We start from the raw sequence: 22,246 nt of genomic DNA, 5'->3' as shown, positions 1-22,246 counted from the left end.
ACGCGTGAGTGTAGACCTGGAGCATCAAGCAAAGAGCAGGTCTGTAGGAGGCGGATGCAAGACCCTGCCCGAGCACATGGCAAGGTACGGCCTGCCGGCCTCTAGTGCTCCCGCCCCCCGGCCAGATACCGCGATGAGTGAGCGACCAATGCGAGGCCATGGAATGGGTCAGCCCTGCCGCTGCCAGCCTATCATGAGCTGCCGCGCAGCCTGGGCGGCAGGTATATATGGGGGAGCAAGCAGCGGGGAGGGGAGAAGGAAGAAGGAAGAAAAGAACCAATAAAAGTCTCTGCAACGAATCCCGGTGTCCTCAGTTCTTCAAACTGCGGGCAGTTTGAGCGGCTCCGGCAAGAGTTTGAGCGGCTCCGGCACAGGTCGGTGGTCGGGGAAGGGACAGATCCAAGCCCTGCAGCTGATCTCAAAGGGCGCAGGCAGCAGCACGTTGTGGCAGTGCCTAAAGGGCCCGTTCGGAGCTGCCAGGACGGCACAGGGCCCTGGGGTCTCCGGTGGGGAACCGGACTTGGGGCAGGGAGCAGCCCAGAGGGAGTGGCATGGGTCATCAGGCGGCTGTAGGGCCCAAGTGTGCAAGAAGGCGCGCGGGTCTGGACGGCCCGCATCATCCATGGGGTCACTGTTGAAGCTGCCGCACAGGCCCACCACAGGCGCACGGTAGCCAGCGGTTACCTGCAGAGACAGCGCGTGCTGCCGGTCGTGGACTAGGTGCAGTGCGGGTGGCTCTTGCTGCAGACCTGCCTCTGCCCATAGTTCTGAGCTGCGGAAATACGACCGCAGCCTCCCGTTGTGCAGTGTTGCTGGCAGCCTAAGCCGCTGCTGGTTCACCTGCAGGGGTCACCCAAGAGGAAGAATCACCAGAGAAAGGGTGCATTCCTAAGCATTTGGGGAGGGGTGAGGGGTGGAAGCTGAGGGGGTTGGACGTTGAGATACCGAGCGAGTGAGGGTCTGGGAGTAAGGAAGAAGTGAGTTAACATGTGAAGAGAACCTGGAACAGAGTCCACGGGAGGAGGGTTTGCTATGTTTATTGTCGCCTACCACGGGCATCTGGAGCCTCCATATTCTGTGAGCTGTGGACATATCCTAGGACCACACGCAGCCACTGGCATGTCTGCAGTTTCTTCTCAGGGAATGTTTGGAGGCCTTGTCCTGTTTGGAAGGTCACATGATGCACTAACCAGGAGTCTTGTTTCCGATACCCAGATGCGACCTCACGCAAAACTCAGAAGTCTTCCTTTCAGGGATCTTGATAAAGTAATTCTACTAAGGAGCCTCCAATTAATAGGAGAGCCTTCAGCCAGGACTCCAGTGTCTTTTCCCCAATTACCAAGATCCTTCACCAAGAACTTCCAGTCCATGTGGACTGGACTTCCATTTTTTTGTGTCAGTTCACCAAGAAGGTTACCAACTCACCTTTTCTCGCATTCACTGCCTCCACCCTGGTCCACCCATCATCTCCTGCCTGGACTCTTGCAGCAACCTCCTCACTGGTCTCAGTGCGTCCTGCACAAGCCCCGTAGTCTGTCCTCCACAGGTCAGCCACAGGGATCCCGTTAACACCCAATGGTATTGCTTCCCTCCTCTGCACACAACCTTCCCTTGGCTTCTGCCTTACACGGAATAAAAGGCAAAGTTGTTGCAATCTGACCCCCATGGTCTCTCCCTCTCCTCTGCACCAAAATCCCTCCACTTCGGCCTGGGCTTCTTGCTGTTCCTCTAATGGGCCTGTCAGATTCTCACTTTAGGCATTTGCGGTTCCCTCTGCCTAGAATTCTCTCAGATACACACATGGCTCTCTCCCTCACCTCCTTTAAGGCTTGGCTCAAGTTTCATCTCCGAGAGGCCCTCCTACTTAAGATTATACTCTCAGACATCGTGATGCCACTTTCCTGCTCCATGTTTTCCTCCTTAGCATGTACCACCTTCTAAAATACTACGTAACTTATATTTACTACTGATATCTCTCTGCTAGAATATAAGTGCTGTGAGAACAAGGATTTTGTCCTCAGTGCCTTACACAAGGTCTGGTACATACTAGTAAAACATTCCAGGGTGCCTGGGTGACTCAGTCAGCTAAGCGTCTGACTCTTGATTTTGGCTCAGGCCATGATCTCATGGTTCATGATGAGCCCTGTGTTGGGTTCTGCACTGACAGTACAGAACCTGCTTAGGATTATCTATCTCTCCCTCTCTCTCTGCCCCTCACCTGGAGGCCATCTCTCTTTCTCTCTCTCTCTCAAAATAAATAAATAAATAAATAAATAAATAAATAAATAAATAAATAAATGAATAAACATTAAAAGAAACCCTTAGTTGATGAAGAAAGTCAGGAATGTTAGGTCCTTGGGAGATGGGGGTTTATTTGGTGACAGTATAAGTCTGAGGCCCTGAGGATTTGAAGTGCTGGATAACTGGTTTGGGGTGCTGGGTTCTGAGGAGCCATAAGAGCACTTGGGGAACTGCTGATTGCTGAGGGGCCGGGTGGCCTCCCAGCGGTGTGTGGAGGGGAGTATGGAGCATCATGGCTCATGCATCAGGTCCTAGTATCATATGCTTCTAAGCTTTCCATACCTGTTTTTAAGGTGTTTTTAAAAAAAGATTTATTTAGGAGCACCTGGGTGGCTCAGTCAGTTAAGCATCCGACTTCAGCTCAGGTCATGATCTCACAGTCCGTGGGTTTGAGTCCCACGTCAGGCTTTTCTGCTGACAGCTCAGAGTCTGGAGCCTGCTTCAGATTCTGTGTCTCCCTCTCTCTCTGCCCCTCGCCTGCTCACTCTCTGTCTCTCAAAATAAAATAAAGACAAAAAAATTTTTTAAAAAGATTTATTTTTTGATTTTTGAGAGAGAGAGAGAGAGAGAAAGCATGAGTGGTGGAGGGGCAGAGAGAGGGGGAAAGAGAGAATCCCAAGCAGACTCCACACTATCAGTGCAGAGCCTGATGTGGGGCTTGAACCTACAAACTGTGAGACCATGACCTTAGCCAAAGTCGGACACTTGATCAACCGACTAAGCCATCCAGGTGCCCCATATTAGCCTATTTGATCCACACCACAGTCTGATAAATTAGGTCTTTGTATCATCCTGATTACACAGATGAAGAAGCCAAGGCTCAGAGAAGTTAAATAATTTGCCTAAAGTTGTACAGATAACAGGTGGTCAAGCTGGGATTGGCACTCAGGCCATCAGGTTCTAGAGGCCACTGTCTTTCTACAGTGGTGCTGAGGAGCTTAGTATATCCATAACCTCATTGGTTTGCTCTGTCTAGCAACCCTGATTAAATGTAGTCTAGTCCCCACAAACTTCCAATCGGAGAAATGCCTCCAAACCTTCGCTGAGGAGATACTGTGGACATGCCAGTGTCCATACCTGCATGTGGTCCTAGGATATGTCCGAAGCTCACAGAATTTAGAGGTTCCAGTTGTCAGTATTAGGGGACAATAAACATAGCAAACCCACCTTATATGACACTTACTATGAGGTGGATTCTGTTCCAAGTGCCTTTCATATGTTAACTCATTCCCACCTCATAGGGACCTGTTAAGGTAGGGCTAGAGATCCATAATCCCTTATCCACAAATCCCCAAATGAAAAAGTGGCCTGAAAACTGAAAGATGTTTTGTGTGTTTGATGTTAAAATGTAATTGGCAACAAGAGCTCACCTGAACTCAGGTATGGCTGCTTATGGTCTTAATTTATCTCAGTTACTGTGAATATTTGGACATTTTACTGCAGAGATACTAATGTTTGTAATTATGTGACACTCATTGGGATTATCATATAACATATGGCATTTGCATGGTATGACCATTTGAAACTCCAAAATCGGAAATGCACCTGGCCCCAAGCCTTTTGGATAAGGGACTGTGGGCCTATATAATTACCTCCACTGTAGAGTTGGCAAAAACGAGGGACAGAGAAGGATACAGTTTTCCAGGATTCCATACATCATTATTCTTACCCGGACAAAGCCGAACACATGCTTGACAGCAGTGATGGTGATGTCAAAGATGTGCATTGTGACAAAGTCACAATGGGCTGCTTCCCTCCAGAGCAAGTGATCCACAGCTGGAAGGCAGGGAGGCCACTGCGCAGGGCCTTAGGGCAACGGCTCAGGATGTAGGTGCATCCTCCAGGCACAGGGAAAGAGTAGCCATCAAAAGTGTAGATGTATGGTAACCCAGAAGCCCAGCAGGTACCCCCTGTGACGCTCCTCTGCCCCTTACTAGAGACACCCACTGTCTCTGATGTGATTTGAGACACCATTTCGGACCCAGACACAGTTTCAAGTTCTTGTTTTGCCATAGTCACAGCCTCTAAGGCTGGTTCAGTCCCTGCTACCACCTTGAGTTTTAGCTTGGCCAATGAGACAGTTTTTGACCTAGGCCCAGACGCTGTCTCGGATTTGGACTCTGGTTCAGCTATGGGCATTGGCAGGGGGAAAGTTACAGGTGCTGGGTCTGCCACAGCCATGGTTTCAGGAATTGATTCTTTAACAGACAGGAGTCCAGGTTCTGCTTCAACCAAAGCTATAGATTCAGGCTGAGGTTCACTCAAAGCCCCTTGTGCAAACCCTGCATAAGCCAGGGTCACAGCTATAAGCCCTGGCTCTGCTTCAGGCGTGCTGTCTGATCCTGGTTTGGTCGTGGCCATGGTTTTAGAGCTGGAGATGGACACTGTTTTGGAGTCCTTCAGAGTCGTTGTCTTGGAACTGAACATGATGTTGGACCCAATTGTGATCTTGGTGCTGGCCACACACTCAGGTTTGTGTTTCACACGATGACATGTAGTCCCATCGGAGCATGCATGGTCCTTACAGGATCCTAGGAACTGGAGTGGCATCATCAGGGAAGACTCTAGGAGGGGGTAGGATTCTGTGGGAGGGTTCAGATCTTCTGCACTCAGAATATCTGGAGATGAGATGAGATGAAATGATGTAAAAGAACTGGATCTTGGCATTTGGCCTCATCCCTTTCCTGACTCTCTCGATGCTCTAGGCCTTCAGGGTCCCTGGCGACTCAACATTCATAAGCTATCAGGGTTCCAAATCTAAAACGAAGTGGGCCTATATCAGCAGAAAGAGAAGGGTGAGGCTGAAGGACAACACAGAAATGGTCAGCACAACGTGGGTACAGAATAGGGCTCTGCTGAGCTGGAGAGCACACATTCCATTTACGGACACCATATTAATTATTTAAAAATCTATATGCCAGTAAATCTAAACACATCTGTGGGTCGATTTTGGCCAGTGATGACTTCCAGCTTGCCATGTCTAGCAGCCTTAAGAATTGTGTGTGTGTGTATGTGTGTGTGTGCGTGCGTGTGCGTCTGCTCTATGGGGATATAGTCACCCCATCACCCCATTTCCAAGAAGGGGAGTTATTTTTTCATAGCTATTAATGCATGAAGCTAGACATCTACAAAGTGAATTTTTAAGAAATAACTTTGTTCTGTATGGGTTTGCATATTTCCCATCAAAACGGAATACAAAGTTTTGGAATGGATTAGACTATGAACTAAAGTATCAGCTCCCTAGGGTAGGAATATTTCTATGTTGTACATTGTTGCATCTCCAGCACCTAGAACAGGCCTAGCCTAAAGTAAATCTTCTTTTTAAGTAAATCTTTAAAAAGTTGTGGAAAATTAATAATAGCAAATGGTTACTCATGTCAGGCACTCTTCGATTGTTTCATTAAAATTTTTTAAAAACACTTATTCATTTTTGACAGAGACAGAGCATGAGTGGGGAGGGTCAGAGAGAGAGAGAGGGAGACACAGAATTCAAAACAGGCTCCAGGCTCTGAGCTGTCAACACAGAGCCCAACATGAGGCTTGAACCCACAAACCGTGAGATCATGACCTGAGCTGAAGTTGGACACCCAACTGACTGAGCCACCCAGGGGCTCCAATTAACTCATTTTTTTAAAAATGCCACAACAACCTTATGAAGGTGTTGGTATTATTATCCACACTTACAGAGGAGAAAGTTGAGGTTCAGAGAGGTGACCTAACTTGCCCAAGATCACACAGCTTAGTAGTATTTGAATCCAGGCCTTTTGGCTCCAAAATCCAGCTCTGGGTCAATTTTAATAAATGATTTGAGGTCCACATTTTCATTTCTAAGAAACCCCAGCCTCTCTCTGACTATCCTCTCTCTTTCCTCTCATCTCCCTGGTCTCCCACTGTTTTTCCAGACTGGGAGAGATTGAGTGGGGCAAGCTCCTTAATTCCAGAGTTACAGGTTAGCGTACGGTATTCAGAACCATGGTCAGCGTCCAGCTACTTTGTGTCTAAGCAAAGCGCGGCCCTATGGGTCTTTCCCAACAGCCTGAGAGAGTTTTGAGTTTGCAGCTGCCTCTTCGTTAGTATGTAGTTTTGGAAGGTGATTTCTTGCCTTTAGCCTTCAACGGCTTCCTCTATAAAATAGGGATAATAAAGAGACCTGCCTCCAGAGTGGCCACGAGGAATACATTGTGTAATGTACATACGTTATACATAAAACATCTACCACTTAGCTCTTAAGTCTAGACTATTTCTAAGCCTGTGTGAAGCAGTACAAAACAAAACAAAAAGGTGGTTAGGAACTTGTGCTCTGGAAGCAAGTGGACCTGTGTTCAAACCCTGGTTCTGCCACTTTCTAGCTGTGTGAACTTGGCAAAAGATTTGACCTCTAGTCCTTCTCCTCCCCAGGAAAAAAGAATTATTACAATACTGTTATACAATCAACCCAAAGACTAATGGGTAAGTCAAACACCCATTATTTTATCCCTTCCCCCGACCCCACTGTTCACATTTCATGCTGTAGCAAAGAAAAAGAGCTAATGACCTTGAACGATAACTTCCTTTCTAAGCCCAGTGCCTGGCATATGATTTGGTACACATTTAACAACTTATAACTATTATTCATTCACACATATTTGCTGAGGGTTGGGCACTGTCCTAGGAGCTGGTGATTCTACAGTAAACAAAAGATTTTTGTAAAAATCTGACCTCATGGAGCTAGTTGGGGTGATGGAAATATTCTATAGCTTGATCTAGGTCATGATTACATGAGTATATATAATATGCAAAAATTCATCAGACTGTATACTTTAAAATAGCACCATTAATTGTGTATCTTAGAACCTACTTAAAATAAAAAGCATTGAACTCAAGGAACTAATGGGGGCAGAGAAAAAGAATAAGTAGGTATATGGAAAGTGATATGGACTGTGAAAGAAATCAGGGAAGGGCTAGAGGATGGGGAATTACGATTTTAAATTAAGCAGTCAATTTGAGCCTAGTAAGAAGGTGGCATTTGAGCAAAGGCTTGAAGGAGGTGAGGGAGCCATAATAAAGACATCATGGGCACAGTCAGTGTAAAGGCCCTGGAGCAGGGAGAAGAAAGTAAGGTGGCTAGTGTGGCTGGAATGGAGTGAGGGAGGGGCAAGAGCGAGAAGAGATGAGATCAGAAAGGTATTGAGAACAGATTTTATGAGGCCACATCAAACACTGTAAGGACCTTGCATTTTCTGGGTGTAATAATAATCGCATGGAAAGATTCTGAGTGGAGGAGGGAGTGATTTGCATTTAAAAAACTGCCTCTCTGGCTGCTATGTTAGCAATTCAAGGCAGTGTTATGATTTTCCCCGCCCCTCATCTGGAATCCATCGCCTGCTCACCTTCCGATTGTCTTGGGCGCGAGTGCTGCTCACCTACGCTTGACTGCCGCATGGCTTGGGTCCCGAAGCCAGCGCCCGGGGCGGTGCCAAAGCTAAGCACGCCCACAGGCATCCTGAGAGTCTCCAGGAAGTGCACTACTCCTTGCCCTGGCCCATATACCACCTCAGTCCAGGCGAAACCCTGTGTGGGGGCGTGGCTTTGACCAGAATGCTGCCAGAGACGCGGCTCGGGGCCGCCGGGGATGAGGCGCCAGTGCAAGTTGGGCAGCGGCTGCTGATCTAGGAGCACCGGAGTGGGCTCGCGCGCCACGAGCACCGCCACGTTCGCAAAGCCCGGCTGCGCGGTGAGTGCGAAGCTGTGGCTGAACGCGTCCACTGGGGGCAAGAGAACGAAGAAGGGATTGTAGGCGACCCCCCCGCGGGCCGCCGCCGCCAGGAAAAGCACCTGCAGGCCGGCGGAGGAGCGCAGCACCAGGGGGCGCACTGGGTCCACCGCGAAGTGCAGCAAGGCTCCAAGGCCCAGAGCCCGCGCCCCTTTGGCACCGCCCCCCCAGAAGCTCAGGCTACCCAAACTGTCAGCAGCCACGTACACGTGATCTCTAGGGCCGGGAGCCGCGGGCGCGAACGGGGGCACAGCGTAGACGCGGCCCCAGTAATCCTGGGGCAGTAGTTGTTCGGACACGTGGCCGCAGGCCTTATCTCTCGCTTGCAGGCAACTGTGGCCAGCAAGCAGCGCAACGGGATGAGTGGCCACGACCCGAGTGCCCGACAGGTCACCTGCGCTCTGCACCTGCAGCGCCTGGAAGGGCTCAAGCTGTATGAGGAGGGGCCTGCCGGGAGCATGCTCGACGCCATCCAGCAGGATGGGCACCGGAGGCGTGAGGCGCAGGCGCGTGGGCCAAGCGCCGGCCACCACCGCAAACTCCTTGTGCCGGTAGTGGGGCTGCAGCGACGGCGTCACCACCACGTAGCGAGTACCCAGCAGGCGGCGCGAAAGCGCTAGTGCCATGTCTAGGGAGGCGCGTCCACGCGCGTTCACCACTGTCACTCCCACCGGTCGAGAGGCCGCTAAGCGCACCGCTCCGCCCGTCGCCCGCCGTGAGCCCCGCAGCTCCACGGCGTCGGGCAGCCGCACCAATGCAGTGGTGCCTGGCTGCAGGCTCAGCGCGCGCCGAAACTGCGGTTCCCCCATCGGGTGCGCCCTCACTTGCACAGCCGTCGGGGGCCCCTTTGGCGGCGTCGATAAGCCGGAAGTTGGGCTTGTCGGCACCCCCATTCTCCAAGAAAGCAGTGATGAAGTAACGGCCCTGGAAATCCACAACTGCAGCCGTTGGGCCTGAGAGTAAAGGAGGTAGTCAGCACACTCTGCTGGATTTTGAGGTCAAATACATCAGGTTCTAATCCCGACTGCCACTCACTAGCCATGTCAACGTGGGCGAGGTACCTAACCTCCTTGGGCCTCAGTTCCTTCCGTTGTAAAAGGAGGTCTTGGCTATGAAAATATTAGATGAGATAATATATATATAAAGGCCATCGAACACTATCTGGTAAATATTAACTTAAAGAATGTTGCTTCCTTTGAACCATCTACCCCGGAAAAGCATGCTCAGCCCCCTTCCCACAACTGGTTCGGCCAATTCCCTGCCACAGAGTCTACAGAAATAGTCCCTGGATTCAGCTGGCCAGGGCCCTGTCCCAAGAAGCTCCACCATGGTCAATCCTCTGTTACAGAGCCATCCCAGGCAGTCCCAAACCCCAGCCAGTACAGCCAGTCCCCTGCAGCAGATCCAGACCAGCGCACCAGTCTTCTGCATCCCCCATTGATCACTCACCCCACAGGGCACCCAGGGCACCAAGGCACAGCAGGGCAGGTGCGAGGGCAGCCATGGCCGGGGAGGGGATGAACAGATATGGGCCAGTGGGGACAGTCTCTCCTGCCAGTCTGCCTCCAGCCCTTGCACTGCGGGGGCAGAAGAGGGTATAAGGGAATCCCAGAGAAGGGCTCAGTCTTCAGAGCCCAGGGAAAAAGGCAAATGCTGAGCTGAGGCCACAGTGGGGGGACATTTATAGTCCCAGGTGCCTGGGCCTGGCCCTCAGCACCCTTCCTGGGTCAACACCCGGATGTCCCCATTAGCACTGGCTCTGTTCTGACTTGGAGCCATTGATTGTAATGAGGTCTAATTATGTGGGTGGGGAGGGGGGAGAAGGGGCAGATGGAGGGACAGAAAGAAAAGGGGAGGGACACATATGGGGAGGTGAATTAGGAAATCAAAGTGGGAAAGAATACAATGGTTTCCAAGAAAACAGTCATAGGACTCCCGAGCCTGCCAAGGACAGAGAGGCTTCAGATTTGAACTTTTGGGGTCCTTGGAAGGAGGGGTTCCAGGAGCCTGGACTCTTAGATTCTGGAGAAGGAGGGGAATACATACTAGACTTCTGTGTCTGAGACAGGAGGGGACTGGGGGCCTGAACTCCTAGTCACAGAAGTGACAGAGGAAGTGACAGAGGCAGGAGAGGACACTGTGTGCTGGATATGGAGGTCTGGAGGATATGGGGGTGGAGCTCCCCAAGGGAAGACAATGGCTTCCACGTGACTCCCCCCTCCTTTGAGAACGTCCTGAGCTGGAGAACAATGCAGTTGCACCCTCTGTGGAGGATCTGGGAGGAAGGACTAGGCTGAACTCCAGACAAGGAAAGGCAAGGGACCTGGGGTACAGTCTCCAGCCCCTTCTCCCCCAGGGCCTGGGCCCTAGCTCCCTTCTCCCCCAAGAACCCTTACCTTTGCTTGGGAGTGTAGGGGGAGAATTCAAGAAGGAATTATTTCAATAGCTTCATTTCTCACCTGCTTGAGATCCTTCCTCTGCTCTTCATCACAGGCAGAGGAGGTGAGAGAAGGCTCCCCCAAGGGCACAGTGTGGGCGTGTAAAACTGTGGGCCTTTCCGGGAGTGCTTATTTCCTTCCAGCCTGAGGTGGGGAACATGCTAGAGGTGCAGCTGGGATCTGGTGGGGAGGGGCGCAGAAGGCCTGTACCAGGCTGAGCTGGAACTGTCTCAGGAACCCAGGGGAGCCATAGAGTATTCTATGTGGAGGAGGGTCAGGTTTGGCTCTACAAAGATTCCATGGACCAGAGTGGGAGACTGAAGCCAGGAGCCCAGGGGCAGGAGATGCAGGGACCCAGGTGGGTGAGGCCAGAGCTAGAGTGGGGTGGGCCGAGAAAGGAGGAAGGATAAGTGGTAGAGCCGCTCAGGAGGTTGAGTGGAGGTTGCCTGCAGAGGACCTGGGAAGAGCGCCAGGTTTTGGAAGAGGCGAAGGCCAGTGTGGCATCCAGTGGACATGAGAGGCCTGGGGGCTGCCCAGGAAGCTGAGGGAAGCCAGGTTTAGGAGAGGGGCCAGCGCTCGGGACAGAGATGTGGGGGTCATCAACAGAGAAGGAAAATGGAAGCATGGGGGCTGTGTGGACAGGTGACGTCCCAGAAGGAGGTGACTAGGGGAGCCGGAAGGGGAGCAGTTCCCAGCCCTGGGGGCCACAGCATTTAGGGCTGTGGATGAAGACGAAGTTCCCAAAGATCTGACGTTTTAACCAGAGCCTGGGGAGGGTTGAAGTGCACTCCAGGGGTTCCATACAGGTGAAGCCAGAATATACCCAGAATAAAGTCCTTTGAAGTCTCACATTTTATACTCTCCATTCTTGCCAATTTTGCATTCACTTTCATCAGCCTATCCATGTGAGTTCTCATATAAAGATTTTCAAGTACTTACCAGTGACACCCATTAACCTGCCCTTGTGCAACCCCCAGTGGTGAAAATGAAGCTCTGGGTTTAGCCTGTGGCTTTGAGCCTCCCTGGCCAGTCTCCTGGTGCACCGGGGTGTCTGTCTCCCAAGAATCCAAGGCCCTTCATAAGCCTGCCCACAGTACCCCCTTCTAGAGGCAGCCGAGCCTCCCACCCTGACATTGTTCTTTGCCTTGTCCTCTTAGCCACCCTCCCCATCACAGACGGAGAGATCTTTCTAAAGTCCCAGCCTGACCCAGTCTCTCCCCAGTGGCTCCCTAGTGCCTCCGGAATGGAGTCGCAGCTGCTTAGCATGGCGGCTGGCATCCACCCGCGTCTTGAGCTCACCCATCACCATCCCCTTCTTCCACCCTGTACTCCAGCCACACAGAACCAGCTTTCCAATAGTACAGTCCTCTCTTCCTTTCTTGTGTTTTGCACACAATGTTCTCTCTCCTTGGAAGACCCTCTCTTCTCCTGGCTCTTTTTGTATATTCCTCAAGTATGCAGGGCCCAGTGCAAAATGAAAATGTGGAGTCCTTTGTTCAAAAATTATTTCATGATGGCGACCACAGGGGATTCACCCAAGCACAGGGCCCCTGTAAGTGTGAGGTGCTGTGGGACTGCACATGTCTTCCTGCCATGAAGCTGGCCCTGCATCCAGGAATCACGGACTCTCCCCACCTCCCATGCCAGGCCCAGTAAGTAGCCCATTCTGGGCTCCCAAGGTCCCTTGGGTTTAGACAGGTTAATCAATCTTGCTTGTGCTTCCCCCATCCTGGCCCTCTCCACTCTGGGACCCCATTGTTTGGTGAGGATATAATTCCTCCACTAGACTGGAGCTTTGTGAAGGCGGGGTGTGGGGCTGTGTTGGTCACCACTGTGTTCCTGTCACCACTCTGTACGGGTCTGGGCAACGGCAAGCCCTGGCCACCCATCCTTGCTTTTGTGAAGCGTGAAAGGGCACAGGCTCCAGAGAGGAATCGAAGGCAGAGGCCACGCTCACATTTGACCCAGAAGAGAAACATCCCTTTTTGGAGGGTCCCTTTATCTGACTCTCCTGTATATGTTCCCATGGAAAGAGCTGTGAAAGCCTGGCATTGGCTCAGGCCTTGGAAGGAAGGGATCGAAGACGCGGCCACACTCGGGCCTGTGTCAGCCACACCCAGACACACAGACTGGATGTGACAGCCTGCAGACAGGGGAGTGTCCTGGTATCAGGACCACGGTTACTTTGAGAAAACGCTCTCAGAGCCACACAGGGGATGGACCATGGAAGGAACAGCAGCACTCCCTAGGCTCAGGAAATCGGTGGACTCAGCTGGGCAATGTTGGACAAGCTACACTTTAAGGTGTAGATACATGTGACCATCTGTCCATAGTAGTGTTGTTCCTGCGTGGCAGGGGGAGATGGCCCAGGCACCTTTTGGGGGAGGCAGAGGGGTCCATGCTAGAGGAACTAACTTCCCACACTCCCTGCTTCCAGACTTAATTAGCTACCACTTGGTGTGCGTCTCCCCTCCAGGCCTGCCTTTCCTGTGCCCACATTCCCTCCAACCAGCCACAGCCTCTGCCTTGCCGAGCCACCGTCCACTGTCCGCTTGGTACTTGAGCCTGGAAAAGGTTCTTAATTCTTTTGCTACAGAGAGATCAGCTTCCTCATCTAAGGGATGGACCCTTGGATATTAGACAGCAGGGCCCCACAGCTCTTCTTTCCAGTCTCTGTAATCTTGCCTGGGAGCCAGGTCATTGGAGAGTGGTCCACACCGCCTCCTCTGCATAGGGCATGGAGGCCCCTGGTGAGGTAGCCTCAAATCCCTCTCGAGGCCATCCACTTCAGGCCCCAGTCTGATTTGGGTCAGCCTTCTGCCTGGACTATTGCAATAGCCCCTTCCCTGGTCTCCCTCCTTCATTTCTGTCCCCCGTGTGCAAAGAGACCTGCCCTTGGAGCTTTCTGAAGACCAGGCGGGCACTACTCTGTTCAAAACCTCCTATGGCTTCTCATGCCACTTATAGTAAAATCCAGACTCTTCCCAGCAGCCTCCAGAGTGCTGCATCATCCACTGCCTTCCCACGTTCCAGCCTCAACACAGCATTCTTCCCTCATGACACCTCAGTACCCACTTCAGCCCTTTTCTCACCATGCACCCATCAGCCTCTACACTTCTGAACAGCATGTGCATGGGATACCCTTTCCACCCCGTGGAGTTGACTCCAACCTGAGCATCCTTCGGATCTCAGCTGAGTCGTCACTTCCTCCAGGAAGCCTCTCTCAATCTGTCTTCTTGGGTCAGGTCTCCTGGTTATAGGGTCTCACGGTTCCATGAATCTCTCCTGGATGCTCCTCTTCCCCGTCACTACAGATGCTTTACACTTGTTTGTGTGACTATTTAACATTTTTTCCCTCACCAAATGGTGAGATATGTGAGGGCAGGACCTGTGCCTGTATTTTCTCAGTACTGAGTTCCCAGCATGCTGCTCGAGTAGGTACACAATAAATTGCTCAAATGTAAAAAAAAAAAAAAAAAAAAAAAAAAAAAAAGTTGAGGAATGGTGCGCTTTGGCTCCCCCTCATGGCAGCAACTGGTATTTTGTGCCTGGCACTAGACCTCCAATCTTCCCCCTCCCTAAGCCCCGTTTGCCAAGACACCTCACGCTCTGGGCTGGCTTCACCTGACCTCAGCCACCATGGGTGACAGACAAGAAGGACCTCATTATGCTGTTGGAGGACTCGGGAGTCAGATCGGGTCCCTGGGACTCAGGTTGTTTCCATGGCCAATGGAAGATCATTTTCAAAGCTCACATCCACCAAGAAAACTGTTAAAGAATCTAGGATTTTATCCCATGAGGACAAGGTCCTGTGCATCAGGTCATGAGGATGGCCAGCCCCTCTTCACCATGCCCCTCACACTAGCATCACTCCAGATAACACTCAGAGGATAGAAGTCTGTCTCCCCCACCACCATCTCTGCCTCTGGACCCACCACTAGAGGTGGCCTGGGGTCAGGGAACACTATTCCTTCAATTGCTCATCTCGTTCCTGGATCTCCGATGAGACCCAGTGTTACCAAGGCCCAGGGTTTGGGCTTCCAGGTCTGGGGCCAGAGAGGGACCTAGGGTAGTCCAAGACAGAGTGAGGACCAGCCATAGGGCTGAAAGGTCCAGATCAATCTGGAGCAGGCCTGAGGCCCACAGAATCACAGCGTCCACACCCCCTAACTACACTTTCTTAACTCCTACTCTCAAATCAGCCGAGTCTGGCACCTGCCCCACCAACCCCCAACACTGCTCTCACTGAGGTCACTGTGGCTTTGGTAGCATTAAACACAATAGTCACTGGGTCTGACTTCCCTGGTTTACTTCACTCTGTCCCTCCATTGGCTGTTCCTGTTTAGTCTCTGTCAGGTTTTTCTGCCTGTCCCTTAAATATGGAAGTCCCAAAGGCTGTCTCATGACCCCAATGCTCTCCATTCCCCATCTCTGCTGATAGAGCCTTCTTTTCTGTTTCCAGCTCCTGCCTCAGACCAGGGTCCTGAGGCCTCCTGGTTGCCACCACCAGATATCCTCTGTTTCCACCCCCCACATTCACCAAGTCTCCCACTGGCCTCAGCATCTTCCCCAAACCTGCACCTCCTTCCTGGTTCTGTGTCAGGTGGTGCTACTGCCCCTCCCCTGGCCGGAGGCCTGGGCCTCGCCCTGGACACCTCCCTTCCCGCAAACCCTTCGGCTCCATAATCCATGCATTTGGCGTCCTCTCTCACCCACCCCTACTCTCTCCCCCAGCCCCGTCCCAGTCTAGCCTTGCCCGCACTCCCCTGGGTGCCTGCCTTGGCTTTCCCCAGGCTCCCGGCTTCAGTCTTCCCCTTGGGTCCACCCTCCTCATGACAGCTAGAAATATCTTCCTGAAGCCCCGTCCCCCTCTTGTCCCTCCTCTGTCTAGTATCCTCCATGGCTCCCCAATTCTATCAGGCCAGAGTCTGAGGTCCTCAGGCTGGAGGTCCTGGACCCTGCTCACCTCTCCTGCTTTCTCTACCACAGTACCCCCAGTGCCTGGCACTTACTAAGTCCTTGCTTGTGCTGGACCCTCTGCTGGGAACAGCTTTCCTTTTCCTCTTGCCCAGTTATCTCCTTCTGAGGCCATGTTTAGGTCGCCTCTTTCCTCCAGAAAGTCTCCCTGACCACGCCCTAGACTGAGTCAGGCACCTTTCCCCGGCTGCCGTATCTCCTAGGCTTCCCTCATCAGCACATCTCGGATCACTCCTGTCGCTGAGAAGGGCTCGGGCTGTCTGGGTCACGGCAGCATCGCCCAGCACAGGGGGTACCCAGGAAGCACGCTTAGGGAATTCTGTCGACTGAATGGATGACCATCCTTCGCCTCATCCAGGAACCTCAGACAAAACGGGGCAGGGGTCTCTCCCCAGAGGAGGCATCCCCCAGACTCCAGACCCCTGCACCATCCCCCACAACCCCCACAGACAGAGACAAGGGCAAGGGCCTAGGCCCAAGCTTAGAAAAATAGGACTTTCTTGTTGTGCCCCGGTGCCCCCGACACCCTCCCCATCAGAGTTTTAAAAACCGTGAGCAATTTGGTGAGTCTGAGGCCAGGTCCCAGGGGGTGCCTGGATCCTCCCACCCCTGGGGCCAGAAGGGCCATAGAGGTGAACACGAGGCTAGGGTCCCGTGGGCTCGTGGCTGGGCTTCCAGGGCTCACAGTCCAGCTGGACCACGGTGTGGGCCCTGGGTGCAGCCGGCTCAGGTGCAGGCGGGGCCGGGGTGGGGCCCAGGGCGCCGTTGGTCTGCGAGCAAACGCTGCTGACGGGTGCAGGTGCCTTGGCCTTGCCTGGGGGCTGGCCGCCGTGCACCTTGTAGCGCATGAGCAGCACGAAGATGAAGACCAGTACCGAGGCCACGATGACTCCACCAAGGGCGATGATCATGGTGCCGCCCAGGAAGGGTGCGTGCGGGGCCCCGCAGGGCCGCAGCGCCGGCTCAGTGGAGAAGCGGGCGCAGCCCACGGGCCGCGTGGCCGTCAGCCCGGTGGCGCCGTCCTGGTACACCGCCAGCACGCACAGATCGTAGGTGCGGCCGGACGCCAGGTCTGACAACAGGAAGGAGCGGCTGTCAGCGGGAATCATCCTGGAGGGACAGGCGGGCGGGGGTCAGGTCTCTGGCTGCCCAGCTCCCACCCTGCACCCTGTCCCAACCCTGCAGTCTGGTGGACCGCACCCCTCCCAGTCCGCTGCTATCCCCTGGGTTCCCGCTCAAACTCCCTTTTATCGGCTACCCCTCAGCCCCCTGACTGATAACCCCGTTACCTTATGCTCCTGGCGCCTGCTGCTCAAATTCCCCAGCTTAATCTCCCTCAGCCCCAGTGCCCAGATTCCCTCCCCGCAGCTGCCCACTCCTCTGCTCTGCTACTCAGTTTCACTGGAGCCTCACTGCCCAACCTCCCTCCAGTCCCACCCCCCAGTCTCCCTCTACACCCTGTTTCCCCCGTCTGCCTCTCCTCCGGTCTGGGCCTGATGTTCCTCCAGTGTAGAGCTAGAGTTCTCTCATCCAACCACCCGATTCCTGCACCCTGCTGATGCCTGCTTTCCTTCTAACCTGCCAATGAATGTCCCCCTAGCCCCATTGCCTTATTATTATTATTGTTATTATTGCATCTAGAGCCTGCTTGCAGTGAGCCCTGCCAGCTGATTCCGTTTTCATGAAACCGATGTGCCTCAGTCATCACAGCTGATTTCTTTTTCTCCCTGTTGCCTTATTTCTTCTTCCAGCTCTGTCTCTTGATTCCCTTTTTATCTCTGTTGCCTGGTTTTTATTTATCTTTACCTTTCCCATTTCCTTTCATCCTTAGCACCCAACTTCACCTTATTTCCTTTTGCAGCAGAGCACCCTGTGGGAGATTTAACTTGTACAATCTGCTTTATTCCTAACCTGCTCTAATGAGAGAGTTACAGGGAACTCCGTGGTTGTCTCTGAGAGGGTGACTGTTTTAGAAGAGCATTTGTCTCATCCCCTGCCAGGCAAGGTGGACAGGATTTGTGTGATTATCAGGTGTGGGCCCTCCACGGGGCCCACTCTCCCTACATGGAGTACTGCTGTCTGAGAAAAGGAACAGAATAAGCCCACTCGATTTCCAGGACTGAAACGGAAATCAGCTGATGATCTCTTGAGATGTGAGCTCCTGGGGAAGGAAAGTGGACCCAGGTACTAGGTTTATAAGGTGCACACCCCAGGCCTCGGGAGGCCCAGGCCTCGGGGACTGCACCCTTGGCCTGGCCTGGCGGTGGGAGGAGGGAACCGTCCATAGCCGTCCATGCAGGTTAGACTTGGGTGAGGGGTGTCAGCAGCCTCTGGGTCAGAGCCACCACCACTGACCACATGTGGCCGCAGCAGATGTTCCAAATGCTCTCGGCTCGGGGGCATAAGATGTGCTGATCCACTTCTGGGAGGGTATAAGCGCCAGGCTTTCTTCTGCTGTTTGCAACAACTAAGTAGAGATGGGAATCCCCGATGGTGACAAAGTGAATATTCCCGGTCACCTGGCAGGTGGAGCTTAAACTAGGTTTGATTTGATTTAGAAAATCAAAAATTGAGATGTCACCATGTTAGAACTCTAAACATGTGGAGCGGTTCACACTGCACAAACCCAGAGCCTATCTATCTAACCGCCTCCATCCTCCTTTTAATCTCTGGTCTGAGTTCCTTTGCGGCAGGGCCCCTCATTTCATTTTCCCCATGGACTCTGTACCTTCTTGTTTGATCTCCTTTTCTTCTCACAGCTCGGTTTGTCTGTAGCCCTGTCATCTGGAAACACCTAGTTTCTCTTTATCTTTATATTCAATCGGTTTGTAGTCCTCCAACCTGCTCCCCCATTACCTTTTGACTCTTCTGCCATGATTAGTTTTTACTCTTGCTGCCTGGTTTTTTTATACGTTACTATTTACGTTTGCTGCCTTATTTCTTTTTATCACTGCTGCCAGATTTCTTTTGCCTTCAGGCCCATTTCTCAGCTGCGCTGCAACTTGGGGTGTCAATGGATGTATTTCCAACCCTCCCCCCCACCTCAATCCGCCACCCAAGCTGCCCACTGCCTGGACCCTGCACCTGTAGACGAGGATGTCATCGGCTGAGCTGTTGTACTGGATCTGGTACATGCGGATGCCTGGGATCGGCCGCTGATCTGGCCACTGGACAAGAGCAGCTGTGGCCCCATGTTCAGTCACCTGGACACCACGGTCCGTAGGGGGCCCAGTGTCAGCTGCCTTGGCGGAGGCGGAGGCAGAGGCAGAGGCAGCAGAGGGCGGGGTGAGGGCATCAGGATCCCCGTCCCGCGGGGGGTCACAACTGGTGCTGTTGGCTAGCTGAGGGGGTGGTGGGGGACCCACAGTCAGCTCAACAGCAGCGGTGGCCTCACCAGCTGCATTGGCCGCAATGCAAGTGAAAATGCCACCATCGCCCGGCTCAGTGACCAGCAGCTCCAATGTCCCATTGGGGAAGGCACGAGCACGGCTCGAATTGCCCACCAGCCGGCCCTGGGGCGACACCCAACGCACACGGGGCTCGGGGTCCCCCACTGCCCGGCAGCGCAGGGCAGCTGGCCGACCAGCAGGCACTGCCAGGGGAGGTGAGCGGTGAGTCACCACAGGGGGCTCACACACAAATTCCTCCTCACCCACAGCCCAGAAGTAGCGGCCGCCCAGAGCAGGTGGGGAGGCGCAGGCCTCCAGGTCATCCTCCCGGGCCAGCCGCCGCAGCCACACCAGCTCGCAGTTGCAGTGCAGGGGGTTCCCACCGAAGGCCAGCACCAGGGCAGAGGCAGGTGAGCCGCGGGGCCTGGCGAGCAGCGGCAGGCGGGAGAAGAGCGGGTCGGGCGGGATGGTGGTCAGGCGATTGGAGGTCATGTCCAGCCGTGCCAACTTGTGCAGGCGGGAAAAGGCGCCAGCGGGCACGGAGGCCAGCAGGTTGTGGTCGAGGCCCAACGTGTTGACGTTGCCCAGGCGGCCCAAGGCCTCCCAGGGAAGCTGCTCCAGGTTGTTGTAGGAGAGGTCGAGGTCCTCGAGTGTCTCAGCGCAGTCATCCAGGGCACCGGCCGCCAGGGCTGCCAGCTGGTTGTTGCTCAGGATGAGGTGGCGCAAGTTGACCAGGCCGCGCAGCTGACCCTCGCCCAGCGAGGTCAGCCGGTTACCATCTAGGTGCAGGGCACGAAGGGCACGCAGGTCGGCAAAGGCGCCGGCTGCCACGTGGCGGATGGTGTTCCGAGACAGGCTCAGGTGCAGCAGGCCGGTCATGTTGGCCAGGTCCCGGCGGCGCACAGCCGCGATGAAGTTGTCCGCCAGGCGCAGCTCGGCCGCCCGGCGGTCTAGCGAGGGTGGCACGAACAGAAGGCCTGCCCCCGGGCACAGCACGCTTAGGGGCAGGGACTGTGTCTGGCAGCGGCAGCGGCGGGGACACGGGCTGGGTGCGGCCGGCTGAGCTGGAGACGAGGCAGGGGCCAGCGGCAGCAGGCACAGGAGCAGTGGAAGGACGGCCATTGCGGGCAGGGGTGGCCTACAGGGAAGAAGGGAGGCATGAGGGCAGGCTGAGGCCAGAAGAGGGGTGCCAGAGGGGTGCCAGAGGGCATTAGGGTGGTCCAAGACCAGAGAGAAGGTCACAGTGGGCTGAGAGCAAGAGTTGGGTCAAAGATGGTGAGAGGGAGGAGTGGGAGTGGTCAGACAGCTCCCAAGCCAGAGGAGATGGTCAAAGACTCAGAAGGATGTGTCATGGAGGGACACGGGGAGCAAAAATGAACAAAGACAGTCAGAGGAAAGGGAGGTAATTAGAGATGGTCAGAGATGGTTAGAAAATGGGGATTTGATCAGAGTGGGTAGAAGGGAAGCCAGAATGCTTTACATGTGGTCAAAGAGATGGGCAAAGATGGCCAGAGGGAAGAAGTGGTCAGGGTGGTGGGAATGATTACAAGTAGTCAAATATGACCAGAGAAAGGAGGTAGTTAGAGATGGTCAAGAAGATGAGAGGTGGACAAAGGATGGGACGTAGTCAGGAGTGATCAGATCTAAGAGAGATGATCAGAGATGGTCAGAAATGGTCAAAAGCCAGAGAGGTAGTCAGAGAGAGGAGGAAAGGACAGACATGTCAGAAACAGCTGGAGATAAGGACAGCTGGTTAGGAAGCAGGATGCGGGGAGAGGTCATCAGAGAGATGTTAGAAATGATTAGAGACCTCTAATGCCCAAGAGAGACAGAGAGAAGAGGTGGTCAGTAAGGGCCAGAGATGGTTGGATGGCCATAGACTGACAGAGTAAGCAGTGGGAGGAGGGCAAGAGTGATGGCAAAAGATGGTCAGAGACAGGCCAAGGCTTAGAGTCAGGAGTGGACAAGAGCAAGAAGCTGGTGAAAGATGATTAGAGAGAGGCATGATGGACAGAGATGTCAAAGGTGGTCACTGAGTGAAGCAGTAGACAGAGGTGGCCCGAGGCAGAAGCGGTGGGCAGAAGTATCAAAGATGATCAGAGTGAGGAGTGGTGAACAGAGATGGTCAGTGAGAAGAGCAGTGACGAGGAGAGGTTTCTGGAGACAGTTAGCTGAGACAGATGGTGGGGGGAAATTGGAGAACAGAGAGATCAGAGACCTGGAGGTGCAAACAACTGGGAAAGAGGTCAGAGGGGGCAGTGCTGGTCAAATAAATGTTCAGAGGGGCACAGCAGGAGCTGGAGGCAAACCCTTGGTGGTGGGGGGTTGGGGGGAGGGTGTCTGTTTCCTGGGGAAACCCCACGGTGTCCAGGGGGACCTAGTCTTCACTTACCTCCACCCCTAGCCACAAAGTTCCTCCCAAGTCCCTCCCCCGCATGGGGGTCCCCCAATAGCCTTACCTGAGCTGGAAGCCCCCCCGCCCCCAGGGAGCAGAGTCCTCAGGCTCCAAGAGGTCAGGGGCTAGGGCTCTGGAGGGGGCGCCTGGTCATGCCTTCTCTGTCCCCAAAGCCTCTGTAGAGGGACTGTGCTGTGTCTCAGCCCAGATCTGTGGCCATGGAGTCTGCAGACCTTGATACCTGGGGTCCTAGATCTCCAAATACAGGGCTTCTGGGGCCAATTTTAGAGACCCAGGCTCCAGTTTGGGTTGCTCAGAGCAAGTGTCTCCGAGCTCTGGTCTTGGGATGCTAAACAGCCAAAAGAAGAGTCTAGGGTCTGAGTCTCAAGCCCAGTCCTGGGATGCTGGGTTCAGATATCGGGGTGCTGAGTCAAGATTTGGAGGTCTCTAGCCCCCAGTTCCAGCATTCGGGTTTGCAGCAAGGACTTCAGGCTCAAGCTCAGGTTTAGGCCCCTTGGAATACCCGGGTTCAGATCTTGGAATTTGAGGCCTAAATCTCAGGGTTCAGGTCCCAAATAGTGGGTTCCAGAGTATAGATATGGGAATCTGGTCCCAGGTTTCAAGGTCCCAGGCACAGAATTCAGAGTTCAGCTCCAGATTTGGGGTCTTAGATGCAAAATCTTGAGGTTCAGACTCCAAATTTTGGGGTCCATATTCCGAGTCTTGGGGTTCCAGAGACTGAAGTTGAGATTCCAGCCCCAGAGATTAGGTGTTCAGGTTCCAGGTCTTGGGGTCCCAGCCCCAGATCAGGATCTCAGGCTCAGGTTTCCAGATCTTTGGATCCAGTCTTGGGGTGCAGGCCCCCGATGTCGGGGTGCCGACCCTGAGTTTGGGGCGGCGTGGTCCAGGCTTGCTTCCCGAGCTGCGGTGGGGACTGGCCGGGAGGGAGGGGGGCAGATGCGGTGGGGAGGGCGGCAAGGCAGCCCCGGGGGCC

General features: G+C 53.7%; 2 protein-coding genes across 2 annotated transcripts; both read right to left on the bottom strand.

Annotated features, from left to right (window-relative positions):
• Positions 1-24: 24 nt before the first annotated feature.
• On the bottom strand, positions 25-8,011 carry LOC115279768 (IgGFc-binding protein-like). Its single transcript, XM_029924274.1, has 4 exons — positions 7,671-8,011; positions 3,971-4,919; positions 350-840; positions 25-64 (listed from the first exon to the last, which is right to left on the bottom strand). The coding sequence occupies exons 2-4, from the start codon at positions 4,025-4,027 to the stop codon at positions 25-27; spliced, it is 588 nt and encodes a 195-aa protein (XP_029780134.1). The 5' UTR covers positions 4,028-4,919; positions 7,671-8,011.
• A 7,938-nt stretch (positions 8,012-15,949) lies between these two features.
• LRFN3 (leucine rich repeat and fibronectin type III domain containing 3) lies at positions 15,950-22,233 on the bottom strand. The gene is made up of 3 exons (XM_029925918.1): positions 21,317-22,233; positions 18,553-19,995; positions 15,950-16,578 (listed from the first exon to the last, which is right to left on the bottom strand). Exons 2-3 carry the CDS (start codon positions 19,977-19,979, stop codon positions 16,113-16,115), a joined length of 1,893 nt encoding a protein of 630 aa, XP_029781778.1. The 5' UTR covers positions 19,980-19,995; positions 21,317-22,233; the 3' UTR covers positions 15,950-16,112.
• Between the last annotated feature and the right edge of the window lie 13 nt (positions 22,234-22,246).

Source organism: Suricata suricatta, chromosome 16, assembly GCF_006229205.1.
Source record: "Suricata suricatta isolate VVHF042 chromosome 16, meerkat_22Aug2017_6uvM2_HiC, whole genome shotgun sequence".
Classification (NCBI taxonomy): Eukaryota; Metazoa; Chordata; class Mammalia; order Carnivora; family Herpestidae; genus Suricata; species Suricata suricatta.
The sequence above is the reverse complement of the archived record's forward strand: the minus strand, read 5'-3'. Positions and strand labels throughout refer to the sequence as shown.

Excerpts from the sequence above, each read along its gene's own strand:
- LOC115279768 (XM_029924274.1), bottom strand. The coding sequence starts at position 4,027 with ATGCACATCTTTGACATCACCATCACTGCTGTCAAGCATGTGTTCGGC. Across the intron at positions 841-3,970 it reads ATGTGTTCGGCTTTGTCCGG|GTGAACCAGCAGCGGCTTAG; the intron begins GTAAGAATAATG and ends TGACCCCTGCAG. Across the intron at positions 65-349 it reads CCGGAGCCGCTCAAACTCTT|GGTCTTGCATCCGCCTCCTA; the intron begins GCCGGAGCCGCT and ends GTGCTCGGGCAG.
- LRFN3 (XM_029925918.1), bottom strand. The coding sequence starts at position 19,979 with ATGGCCGTCCTTCCACTGCTCCTGTGCCTGCTGCCGCTGGCCCCTGCC. Across the intron at positions 16,579-18,552 it reads GATGACATCCTCGTCTACAG|GATGATTCCCGCTGACAGCC; the intron begins GTGCAGGGTCCA and ends CTGTCCCTCCAG.